The 13,304-nt window shown below is 46.8% G+C and overlaps 1 protein-coding gene across 3 annotated transcripts in view; it reads right to left on the bottom strand.

Moving 5' to 3' along the window:
- Xpa (XPA, DNA damage recognition and repair factor) overlaps window positions 1–7,110 on the bottom strand; it is a 29,895-nt gene extending 22,785 nt beyond the window's left edge. For all 3 annotated transcript variants that reach the window (XR_002384685.1, XM_021232252.1, XM_040738813.1), the window contains exon 1: window positions 6,813–7,110. Coding sequence is in view for 2 of the 3 variants with exons in the window: in XM_021232252.1 (XP_021087911.1) it covers window positions 6,813–7,095 (283 nt within the window). In the remaining variant the exon portion in view is untranslated. The remainder of the gene's footprint in view (window positions 1–6,812) is intronic.
- Window positions 7,111–13,304: the final 6,194 nt, after the last annotated feature.

The following is a 13,304-nucleotide window of genomic DNA, read 5'->3' as shown; positions in this document are numbered from 1 at the left end:
AAAACAGATAGGTGGACCAATTGAATTGAATCAAAGACCCTGATATCAATCCACACATCTATGAATACCTTATTTTTTTTACAAAGAAGCTGAAATTATACAGTGGAAAAAAAGAAAAGCATCTTCAACAAATGGTTCTGGCATAACTGGATGCTGACCAGTAGAAGACTGCAGATAGATCCATATCTATCACCATGCACAAAACTTAAGTCCAAATGTATCAAAGAGCTCAACATAAATCCAGCCACACTAAACCTCTTAGAAGAGAAAGTGGGAAATAGCCTTAAATGCATTGGCACAGGAGACCACTTTCTAAATAGAGTATCAGTAGCATAGACACCGAGAGCAACAGTGAATAAATGGGACCTCCTGAAACTGAGAAGTGCGGCACCCGCGCCACAAGCAACTCCAAGGTTATCAGGAAAAAAAAAGACCAGATGTCCACTTGTTTGTACTAAGAGAATGCATGTGCTGCCTTTATTGCCAGGAGGAGAATGTGTGTGTGTCTTGAGGTCTCTCTCTTGTAGGAGGGAGGAGCTTTATATACAGGTTTACAGCACAGTGGAAAAACCCCAGGTAGAAGAGAGCGTGTTTTCCTCCTGCTGGATGTTGATGTCAGAGGGTCAAGGCCAGGGCAGGAAGCCAGGACTAGAAAACAGGAAGCACATGGACTGGAAAACAGGATGGACTTGTACCCTGTGGGGGCTGGGGCCCAACAGAGAAGCTTCTGTAAAACAAAGGACACGGTCAACAAGAAAAAATGGCAACTTACAGAATGGGAAAAATCTTTGCCAACCACACATCCAACAGAGGACTGATCTCCATGTAAAGAACTCAAGAAAGTAGATATCAACAGACCAAATAATCCAACAAAAATGGGATACAGATCTAAAAAGAGAACTCTCAACAGAGGAATCTCAAATGGCTGAAAGACACTTAAGGAATTGCTCAGCATCCTTAGCCATCAGGTAAATGCAAATCAAAACAACTCTGAAATACCATTTTACACCTGTCAGAGTGGCCAAGATCAAAAACTCGCTGGAGAGGATGTGGAGTAAGGGGAACACTCCTCCATTGCTGGTGGGAGTGCAAACTCAAACAGCCGCTTTGGAGATCAGTATGGGGGTTTCTCAGAAAATTGGGAATCAAATCTACCTCAAGACCCAGCAATTACCATTTTGGGGCATATACCCAAAAGATGCACACTCACACCACAATGGCATTTGCTCAACCATGTTCAATAGCAGCGCTATTCATAGTAGCCAGAGCCTGGAGCCAACCTAGGTGCCCTTTAATGGAAGAGTGGGTAAAGAAAATGTGGTACATTTGCACAATGGAGTACTACTCAGGAGTTTAAAAAAATGACATCTTGAAATTTGCAGGCAAATGGACAGATCTAGAAAAAGTCATCCTGAATGAGGTAAACCAGACCCAGAAAGACAAACTCAGTATGTACTCACTCATAATTATATGTTTAGATGTAAAGCAAAGGAACACAAACCTACAGGCCATAACCCCAGAGAGTCTAGGTAACACAGAGGACCCTAAGAGAGAAGCGTACATGGATCCACCCAGGAAGGGGAAAAGACAAGATCTCTTGAGTAAATTGGGAGCATGGGGTCGGGTGGGGGAGGGTGGAAGGGTAGATGGGAGGAGGAAAGGGGAGTGGGTAAAATGTATAACTCAATTTAAAAATGGCAAAAAATAAAATTTTATTGTAAAAAATAATGAAGAATCTGACTTGTGGGAAAAAAATCTCACACTCACAATCCTTCCTCCTGTCTCAACCTCCTTAGTGCCCAGTTAATTTTAAAGCATTTGGAATTCACTGATTAGCATTCAGAATATACTAATTCACTAGTGGACTCGATGGTCCAGTTCACAGAGGAGAAAAGTAAAACACGCGATGTCATGGAACTTCTGTGAGGCGAGACACTGGAGAGAGAGAGCCAGGTTCACCTCTCTCCGTGAGAACACTTTTCCTGCAGCTCCTTCACTGGCTTGTCTTGTCTGGGTTAGTGTGCAGTGGCCGATCAGCATCTCCCGTGTGGCAGGCAGAACGCTTTAACACAGACAACCTGAGTCAGCCTCAAGTCCGACCAGAGTGACTGCTGCCTATCATGGGCCAGGTAAGGAACATGGTCTAGGTAGGGTTCACCGGTCAACAGTCACATGGTGGCAAGTTAGGCTTTTGGGTCCCTGTTCTCTTCTTACCCCTAACTTGGGGTTTCCCCTCAATTGCCTTTATGACATGGTGGCTGCAGCTTTAAACCACAGGCCACTTACATTCATTGGTGAGTGCTTCCCCTAATAGTTAACAGTGCTGCTGAGTAACGCAATGCGTGGCGGGTGCATTTGCTTTTGCAGGGTTCATCATGCCTAGAAAGTGGCTGAGTGTCCCTGCCTCTGTCCCTACCTTGGGCCAGCTGCTGCTGGTCTCATTCAGTCCTGGCTGACTCTGACCTGGGGCCTCAGGCTAAAGCCTCTGGATCCATCCTCTGCATAGGCTGGCTTCCTACAACACTGCTCAGACAACATTGACTTGTCACAGATTTTAAGTTCACATCTGGTCCCAGCAGTCTTTGGAGGTCCTGCCCCCAGCAGCCCTCATCATGGACTTAAAGCTTTAGCCAAACTGAGGGAAACTGCATTTTCTAGACATGCTCCACTCTACACCATCTCTCCTCTACACCTTGGGGATTTTTCTTGATATTTTGACTGGATATTACTTCTTCACTCATCTGAAACTTAGCCCTCACGCTTCGCCCCATCCTCCAACCAACCACCCACATCCATCTTCCACAGCTCCTAGACCTCCAAACGGTACAAGGTGCATTCTGGCTTGAGGCAGAATCCTTTGGCATCCAGCAAGCAGAAGAGCTGGCCTAGAGTGGACGTTGTCAAACCAACTGTTGAGTGCAGATATCCCTATCCCAATGAGAACAAGCCCTTGAGCAGATAAACCTATCCCAATGAGAACAAGCCCCTGAGCAGATAAATCTATCCCAATGAGAACGAGCCCCTGAGCAGATATCCCTATCCCAATGAGAACAAGCCCTTGAGCAGATAAATCTATCCCAATGAGAAGGAGCCCCTGAGCAGATAAACCTATCCCAAAGAGAACGAGCCCCTGAGCAGATAAACCTATCCCAAAGAGAACGTTCCCCTGAGCAGATAAACCTATCCCAAAGAGAACGTTCCCCTGAGCAGATAAACCTATCCCAATGAGAACGAGCCCCTGAGCAGATAAACCTATCCCAATGAGAACGAGCCCCTGAGCAGATAAACCTATCCCTCACACAGGCAATGTCTCCCAGCTCTGCTCAGACACCGCTCACACAACTGTCCACTTAAAACAACAGTCTAGTCACGTTCGCTATGTTCACAGGTTGTCCAAAAGTCACCACAATCCATTCTAGAACGTTCTTGTCACCCTAGAAACAAACCCCACAACCGTTAACAGTCACTTCCCTCACCTCCACCTCAAACCTCCGTGGCATTAGTCTCTTCCCTCCTCAGAAGGTTTGCCTAACCCAGATGTTCTCCATAAGCAGAATCACAGAACACATGGCCTCTGTGTCTGGCCTCCTTCACTTAACACAGAGCTTCGATCCATGTTAGCATAGAGATACATTGCAGTTTGTATCAACACCTCTCTTTTTAATTGACAACATTATGTGGACACACATTTTATTTATCCTTTCATCCTCTCATGGAAGCCCTGCCGTGAGCATGGGGGCTTACCAGCCTATGTTGTCTCTGGTGGATACAGACACAGGCATGGGTTGCTGAAGCATGTGGGGCTCCGTGTCTAACATTCTGAAGAGCGGCTGTGATTGCCAAAGCAACTATGGAGAATGCATGTGAATCCTGCCGCAGCTGTAGAGAAACCCTGCAGAGTGAGAGAGCCATTTGTGTGGAAGGGTGAAGAGGAAAGAGCTAAGCAACCTTCATCCACCATGAAAGTCTGGAAGGGCCAACCAGAAAGATTCCCGGTTAGAATGCCATGTCACCCAGGGGCTTCCCCGGGGCAAAGGCACGGGTGTGCAGAGTCATCTTGCTCTCATTCCTCTGGACATTCATCTCACTTCAATGGCCACCAGACCCAGGGATGTGGGACAGGAGGGACACTTCCATATTTTATATTAGAAAGGCACACTTGTACTCTTGGTGGTAGGAAAGACTCTACATGTACTAATTAATACTTTAGTGTGCACACACTTAGTGCTTGGCTTTGGGGGAGTTAAACCCTCTTCTACCAGCTGAGATGCCCCTGGAGAAAGTCAAAGTTGACACAGGCAGAAACTAACTAAACTCAATGTTTCAAGAGGTGTCTGAGACCAGACATCCATGGAACAGAGAAAGCGTACTAGGGATAAAAAGATGACGGTGAGAGTCACAGACATTGTCTCCAGAGTGTGACCGTCCAGAGGACAAGAGCGAGCTGTGGTGTGACTGACAGCCTTTGTTCGCATCTTCCTGGATGGAGAGGAGAAGGAAGGCAGGCGTTTGTTTCTTTGCTTTTTAAGTTAGTAATCTGGGGCCAACAAGACGGCTTAGCAGGTGAAGGTGCTTGCTGCCAAGCCTGACGATCTGAATCAATCCTTGGGACCCACATGGTAGAGGAAATTCACACGCGCTCACGCACACGTGCACAAATGAACAAGTAAATGTCTTCAAACTTAGGATGTTAATGAATCTGCTACCTCCAGGGATTATCTGTTTTCTGAATAAACATGGTTTCCAAACACAGTTGCTGTCTCTGCTTGGCCCTTGTGGCCACAGGCAGTGTGAGGCCCCAGATTCTGATTTCATCATAACCACATTCACATCTGCCTCCGGCCCCCACAATTCCCAGAGGTTAAAAACAGAAGTGACAACAGGGTGAGACTCTGATCCAAATGAGCAAGAAGGCATCAGAGATCCACTTGACTCTTCTGCAGGGAGCTGGGCGCAGGCTGGCCGTGTTAGACTCTCTGTCACTGTGCCAGAAACACCAGGTGCAAATAATGTAAGGGAGTTGGGATTACTTCTTCAGCTGCCAGTGTCCCTGCAGTCCGTCATGATGGGAATGGCACCATGGAGCGGAGCAGCTCACTCTGCTGTCCAGCGAGCAAAGTGACGGGCACCTGAGACCAGATGTGCTTTCAAAGGCACAGCCCTGGTGACCTGCTTCCTCCAGCTGGGCTCTGGCTTGTACAGTCCCATTCCACTGGGAAGGAAGCATTGAATACATCCACCTGACTGAGACTTCTCAGACTCAAACAACAGCGTGTAGCTTAGGGAAGCCGGGCATTTATCTTTCACTTATTTAGAAATCTCTCACTTCCCCAGACACACTTGTGGTCTGTTTTTGTTTTCCTTCTTATGTGTCCCAGACTGGACTCAATATATAGGGAAAAGTAGCCTTGAACTTCAGATCTTTCTGCCTCAACCTCCCAAGAGCTAGGGACGTGTGCCACCATGTCTGGTTTATGTGGTGCTAGGAGTCAAACCCAGGGCTTTGGACACTTGTGACAAGCACTCCACAAACAGCCACATCCCCAGCCCCTCCCTTACATTTTTTAATTTAATTTCTTTGAACTGGGCATGATGACTAATGCTGTAAGCCCAGTACTTGAGAAGACGAAGTAGGAGGACTGCCGTGAGTTCCAGGACAGCCTGAGTGACGCACTAAGACCCTGTGAATTGTGGAATGACTAAATCAATTAACAGCAGATGACCCACATTCTTCTTCATGGTCAGAACACTAGACATCTACTCTGTATACCCAACGGGATGGCTGTATGACTGTATGACGGCGTAGTTGCTATAACTTTATTTTTATCTTCTTATTATTAGTGTGTAGTGTGCGCACTCACGTGTGTGTGTGCATGCATGCACATGTGGAAGTCAGATGACAATTCTGGGGAGTTGGTTTTCCACCATAGGTTTAGGGTTCATCAGGCTGTCAGGCTTGCATGCCACACATTTTTTACCAGCTGGGCCATCTCCCCAGCCCTCCACTTTTAACTTTTAATGAACTGGCCTAGCTTTCTTAACTTACATGGCTCCCGTCTCTTGAGTTCTCTCTTGATAAATACCTGACAAGGAAAACGGTTTTGGGTTTTGTGTTCGAGATGGTGGGAGCAGAACCCAAGGCCTTGAGTGTGCTAGGTGAGGCCTCGCCACTGAGATACATCCTTACGCCCTCTCACACCCCTTTTAGGAAATTTTACTCCGAGACCAGGACTTGCAAGGTTGCTTAGACTGGCTTTGAACTTGCTGCCCTCCTGCCCCACCCTCCCGAGCAGCTAGGATTACAGGTGTGTGCCACCAAGTCCGACGATTGCTTTTGTTTCATGAAAACAAAGCTAGCATATGCCCCAGGTGAAATGGTACCTGCCAGTCACCTCAGTTTAAAGGGACAATAAAGAGATAGGCGGGCAGCAGTGACAGGCTGGAGCAGGCCCAACGAGGCCACGGCCTGCACCCTGTTAAAGAAGAGCTAAAAGCCCAGGGTTACATGTGAAACCTTCCGTCTCTAGTGGTTGACACCAAAGATAAGGAGCGTGTACCGTCTTGTCCCTTCCCAGCATCTCCTCCACGGTCCTCTCAGCTCCGTTCACCTAGCCCAGCACGTGGAGCTCAGGCTGAAGAACACAGCCCTCTCTCCCAGCCGGAGAGAAATAGACCCTTCACTTACATCAAATGCCAGTTCCCTGTGATGACTGTCTCCACACCCCTGGCCTGCACTGCTCAGCAGCTGAGCCATTCATTCATTCATTCGTTCATTCATTCATTCACTTATTGACCCCCTGAGGCTTACTCACACAACATCTGCTGGCTGTAGTATGGGTGGTATGAGCTCCTGGGAATAAGGGACGTGTCTTCTTCTCTCTGATTATTTCTCGTAAACTCTTGCCTCCTACAGCTAGACACAGGACACCAGATGTTGTCCCCTTCCCCTGGGGGACATGCCACTTCCTTATCTTCATTCTGGATATAAGCGGCCAGGAAAGATGATCTGTGGGGGACCTTGTGGCCTTCTTGGGCAGCAGCCCAGAGCCCTGAGCAGTGGGCCTGGGCTTGGATGGCCTCATGGCCTGAACACATCCGTGTCCCAGCAGCAGTCTCCCCGGGATGACTAGGGTAGTTGAGGCATTTACAGACACTTAAAGGTTGAGAGTACTACAGGCAGCACGAGGCAGGGCACATGGAATCCCGCTAGTCTCTGAGTTTCAACCAAGCTCAGTCTTTTGGGCAGGTTATGACTTCTCCATGAGCCTCAAGATCTTCACCTATAGCATGGGGATGAAATTACCCGCAGGCTTGTTCTTTGGCTTCAGAAGTAACTGTGGTGTTCAAGGTTCTGACAGTAGATGTAATGGTTGTTGTCGCCCACAGCCAGTAGAGGGCGCCAAACTAAACAAAAAACGAGACGTATCGGGCGAACACACACTCCTAGGGACTGGAAAGTTATAAATTCAATTACACTTTACACTGTTCTTGGGAGCCATCATCTAACAATAGCGAGTTGGTAGTGGTACAAGCAGCACATCAAAGTAGACAACGTCTGGATTGGGTTCTTGTCCTGGACAGAATTGGGGGACTATTTGACCTTGGCAGCGACAACCTGTATCTGAACCCCTCTCTTCCTGGAGACCAAGATGGTGAGTGAGGCCAGGGTACCTCTAAGAGCCTTCCATCTGTCTATCACCAAGAGTACGGCAGAAATCGGTGCCTGGCAGCATCCGGGTGCGGAGGTCGGAATGGTAGGCTCTCACCCGGCCGCGCTGGTGATTTGGTCCTGGTCCAGGGAAGGGCGCGAGGGCTCATCCCGGTCTCACAAAGGAGTGCTCTCAGAGACCTGGGTGGCGGCGTGTTTTCCTGCAGGAGCACGATGCTTCCCCAGACCTGTGCTTGTTGCCGCTCAGCCACCGAGACCACCCAGCCTGACAAAGAAAGGAATTCTTGTGTGCAGTTGACAGCCCTCAGGTTGACGGCTCTGCTTTTGCCCGGGAGGCTGTCACTCGCAGAACAATGGCAGCGAGCAGGGTGGCTCTCACCTGAGACAGGCGCTGCCGCCAGCCAAGGGGGAAGCGCGGGTCCTCGCGCTGCCAGAGAACCCGCCCCGCTCCTGAGGCTGCGCAGGGCTGGGATGCTGTCTCACTCGGCTGATCAGGGAGCTGGAGATCTTAATCCCCATTCATTAGCACACACACACACACACACACACACACACACACACACTCATGAGGTCTTAACTATGTATATATGCTCTCAATTTGATGCATAAATAAATGAATACACACCTCATCATTTCCGTTTCTGGAAATTTCTTACATTTTTGGTGGTGAGCCTAGCCCTTAACGGCTGAGCCATAAATGGCTTAGTAGTTAAGAGCACTGGCTGATCTTCCGTTTCTGGAAATTTCTAAAGCTCGTGAAGTTAAGCTAGGGACCAAAACTCGGGTAACTGGCTGCTGCCTGTGCAGCAGAGAAAGGCTTGATTGCAGAGGGATGTGGGGGACTTCCTGGGGGATTGAGCCTTTCCATGTCCTGACTGAGTGACAACCGGTGTGTACATATCATTGTAAGACGAGTTAACTGCTTTCTTTAAATTCCCTGATTTTACACTGTGCAAATTTCACTTCAGATATCACTGATTTTTAAAGATGATTGGCAAACAGATTGTGACTTTTCTTATTCTCAAAAGAATAGTGTGTTGGCTAAGGCTGTAACTCAGACATAGAGGGATTGTGTTTAAAAATACCCTGGGTCCCAAGCCCTGAAAAAAATCACAATAGAAGACAGCAAAAATACAGATGGCTTACAAAAAATTAAATTAAATTCAACCATAATCTCATTGCCTGGAGATTTACATGGCTATCATTTTATATTAACATCGCCACTATTTTATTTTCACAAAACAATTTTTTATTAATTTTTTTATTTTTAAGTTTAAATTTAGATTAGAAACATGGTTGGTTCACAAATCAGTTCCAGGTCCCTCTCCCTTTCCCTCCGCTCCTCCCATGCCCTCCCCCCAACTCCCCCATTATCCCCTCCTTTCCCCAGGGAGGGTGAGGCCCTCCATGGGGGTGTCCATAGTCTGTCATTTCATCCAGGGCAGGGCCTAGACCATCCCTGCAAGAGTTCAGGGTGAGAGTTCATCCCACATTGTTGGATGGGAGTCCAAAGTCCGTGTGTATACTCTGGATAATACTGATCTACTGCCCAAGGCTCAATAGATTACCTAGGCCTCCTCACTGACACCCACATTCAGGGGGTCTTGATCAGTCCCATGCTGGATTCCCAGGCATCAGTCTGGGATTCAAGGGCTAACCCTTGTCAGGTCAGTTGTTTCTGGGGTTAAACCAGCCCAGTCTTAACTCCTTTGGTCATCAGTCCTCCCTCTCTGTTACTGGCGTTCTTGAATTCAGCTCAGTTCTTAGCCGTGGGAGTCTGCCTCTGCTTCCATCAGCCACTGAATGAAGGTTCTGTTTCCCAGACTCTCTGGCCATGGGACTGTAGCCTGGCACTCCCCAGATCTATGTCTAAAATCCATATATGGGAGAGTACATGCCATGTTTCTCTTTTTGTGACTGTGTTACCTCACTCAGGATGGTTTCTTCTAGTGTCATCCATTTGCCTGCAAATCTCAGGATTCCATTTTTTTTCTGCTGAATAGTACTCCATTGTGTAAATGTACCACATTTTCTCTATCCACTCTTCGGTTGAGGGACATCTAGGTTGCTTCCAAGTTCTGGCTATTACAAATAATGCTGCTATGAACATAGTGGAACAGACGTCCTTGTTGTATGAATGGGCATCTTTTGGATATATGCCTAAGAGTGGAGTTGCTGGATCTTGTGGTAGGTTTATTCCCATTTTTCTGAGGAATCTCCATACTGATTTCCAAAGTGGCTGAACCAGTTGGCACTCCCACCAGCAATGAAGGAGTGTTCCCCTTTTACCACATCCTCTCCAGCATAAATTGTCGTTGGTGTTTTTGATTTTAGCCATTCTGACAGGAGTGAGATGGTATCTCAGAGTTGTTTTGGTTTGCATTTCCCGGATGGCTAAGGATGTTGAGCACTTTCTCAAGTGCCTCTCAGCCATTTTAGACTCCTCTATTGAAAATTCTCTATTTAGTTCTGCAGCCCACTTTTTAATTGGATTCTTTGGTGTTTTGGAGACTTGCTTCTTGAGTTCTTTGTAAATTTTGGAGATAAACCCTCTGTCAGATATGGGGTTAGTGAATATTTTTTCCCATTCTGTGGGCTGCCTTTTTGTCTTGCTGACTGTGTCCTTTGCATTTCAGAAGCTTCTCAGTTTCAGGAGGTCCCAATTATTAATTGTTGATCTCACTGTCTGTGCTACTGGTGTTATGTTCAGGAAGCTGTCTCCTGTACCGATTCATTCAAGGGTACCACCTACTTTCTCTTCTAAGAGGTTCAGTGTGGCTGGATTTATGTTGAGGTCTTTGATCCATTTGGATTTAAGTCAAAAAACAATTTTTTCTAATATAATTTATTTAGGCATCAAGTTGAGAGCATATACATACACAGCTAAGACCTCTTGAGATATAAAAGAAATCAACTAAAAATTCTCCCTGTCTCACCTACTCTCTGAATCAGTCACTTTTGTCACTGACTTATGGATTACCTTAAAGATGGTATGCAGGAAGACATTATGCATATAGATGTTCTACATAATTATATTATGCATAAAGATGTTGTACGTATGCATATGAGGCTCCCTTACAGGAAAACTGCAGGCATTCTGTCATACACCCTGTATATCAACTTACAATCTATAACATGACAGTTTGTCTTCCCATGTCACTAAGGCATCTCTTCTATGTCATTTTTACAGAGTTTTGGCAGAAGCAGAGCCTAAATGGAAATGTGCCAGGCCACATGAGTAAAGCCCCCAGCATGGTTGCTCGATGATTCTGCTGTCATAGCCAGCACCAATGTCTCCAGTGCCTCAGAACCTGCTCTGGAGTGTCTCCTACTTACATATGGTATTTCCCCCAAAGTAACCCAGGCACAACCTCTAATTTCTGCTTTTATGTTTATATTCCTTCATTCAGCAGTATATGAATGAGATTCATTCACGTTAATACACCTATTTACTTTCATTGACAGATATAGTACCCCTCTGTAAAAATGCATCACAATTTCTTTATTGATTGTACTGTTGATGGGCATGTGAGCTCTTTCCAGATTTGGGCCATTTTAGCTGGCATACACACTCCTTTGGTGTCTTTTGGTGAATGGGTTAACCACATGCTTACGAACACAATTGCTAAATCACAATCAATACCTATAATTTGCAGTAAAAGCCAATTATCTCCAAATGCTGCTCCCCTAACTAAGTTTATCTTCAATGTGTGAGTTCCAATAGCTCTGCATTCTGAGCTATCACACATATTTTAGTAGCCCATCGTACATGTGAGGAAGTTGTGGTTTGAACCCCATTCCTGCAGGCAAGAGTTCTTTGTCATGGACCTCTGGCCTCTTCATGAGCCCGAGCACTCAGTCTCAGAATATGACATAGTAAAGTCAAGCTTTATCATTCACATTGGATAACACCATCTAGAGAGTGAAACGTGCATTCTTCCCGCCAGCCTGGTCCCAGAGCCGCATCAGTCCCAAATGAACACACTACATTAATTAGGAAGCTGTTGGCCATTTGCTATGGTTTCTTAATGGCTAGCTCTGACTTAATTATTAACTCATAATTACTAATATATATTTGTATAAGGTCTTATCTTACCGAGGACGCAGCCTCATGAGTCCTCTCTTCCCGGGATCACATGGCGACTCTCTACTATTGACTACATTTCCCAGAATCCTCCTCGACTCCTAGCCCCACCTATCTTGCTTGCCTATTGGCCAACAGTGTTTCATTTATCAACCAGTCAGACAAACATATGCACAGAAGGACATCCCCCATCAAGAGAGAGTCTAGTAACTCTCAAATGAGCATAAGCATAAAGGCGTAAGACTGAGAGTGTGGCTCAGCAGTACAGTGCTCCCCTGGCACGCGCAGGCGGGGTTCAGTCCCAAAATTTGCCCCAAAATGTATTAGCCTTTGATACTGTTCCTTCTATGAAGGCACACTCTTGACTTTTGCCAGTGGATGTAATGGCTTATTATTTGTTTATTTTCATGATAAGAGGGAGGGGTTGAACCCAGGGTCTCATATACATTGTGCAAGCACTTTACCACTGAGCTACATACCCAGTCCTCTTTGTATGTTTTATTTTGAGACAGGGTCTCACTAAATTGCCTAGGCTGGCCTTGAACCTGCCATCATTGTGACTCAGCCTCAGCTGGGATTACAGGCTTGAGCAACAAGCCCGACTCCGTTTTTATACGAACTCTTCATGTGAACATGAGCTATCTGAAATTTTTATTATATTTGTTCTTTTGTGGGTTTTTAGGATGGACGGATGCTACGTCTGGTAAGATGGCAAAGACTGGCTAAACCAGGGATAAGGGGGACCGTTTTGCCCTACAGTTCTATGAAGCTAGCCCAGACTTGGGGCTCACTAGCCCAGACTTGGGGCTCACTAGCCCAGACTTGGGGCTCACTAGCCCAGACTTGGAGATAAAGAAACAGAGTCCCCAAAGGGCAAGAGCTGAACAAAGTCCCATAATGGGAAACTCACAGAGTGGGAATGTGTAAGATCCATCAGAGCAGCAGCATCCCCGCCCCAGGCCTCCAAATCCCTTGTTCCCCAGGGAGACGGAGTCAAAGGTCCAAGGCGTGTACACAGACAGCCCGTAAAAGGAATGTGGGTTTTGCGGCTCAGGATTTCCCTCCCCCTTCTAAGCACGTTTCGCATGCCAGCAAAGGGTGTGCATAGGGGTGGGCGTGCAGGGGTCACAGGTTTCCGTGTCACTCCTAAGCCTCCTTATAAAGGAGAGCCAAGCCTGGAGTCTTCCATGCAGCTCACAAGCTCTTTCTGGTCTTTTGGTGCCTCGGTTCCTGCAGGGGAATGGCTCAGGATGAGACGCAGCCCAAGGGTGGGAACTAGGCTTGGGTTCTGTGAAACGTGACTGGTTGAAATGGTTTGTTGGGCTCTGTGCGCGTGCTCCAAATTCATGAAATAGCCCTTTTGTTACAACAGATAGAGAAGCTCTCTGCTTCACAGCCCCGAGACAGAAACCTGGAAAGATGGAAGAAACTCCGCCCGCCTGTGACCCTGGGCCCCTACACGAGTCTCCTTTATGGGGTGAAGACTTCGGTTAAACGTTTTGAGCAGAGGCTACATGTTGCGCACCTCTCCTAGAGACTGGCCATGACATA

Source organism: Mesocricetus auratus, unplaced genomic scaffold (assembly GCF_017639785.1).
Source record: "Mesocricetus auratus isolate SY011 unplaced genomic scaffold, BCM_Maur_2.0 Super-Scaffold_6730, whole genome shotgun sequence".
In the NCBI taxonomy this organism is placed as follows: domain Eukaryota; kingdom Metazoa; phylum Chordata; class Mammalia; order Rodentia; family Cricetidae; genus Mesocricetus; species Mesocricetus auratus.
The sequence above is the reverse complement of the archived record's forward strand: the minus strand, read 5'-3'. Positions and strand labels throughout refer to the sequence as shown.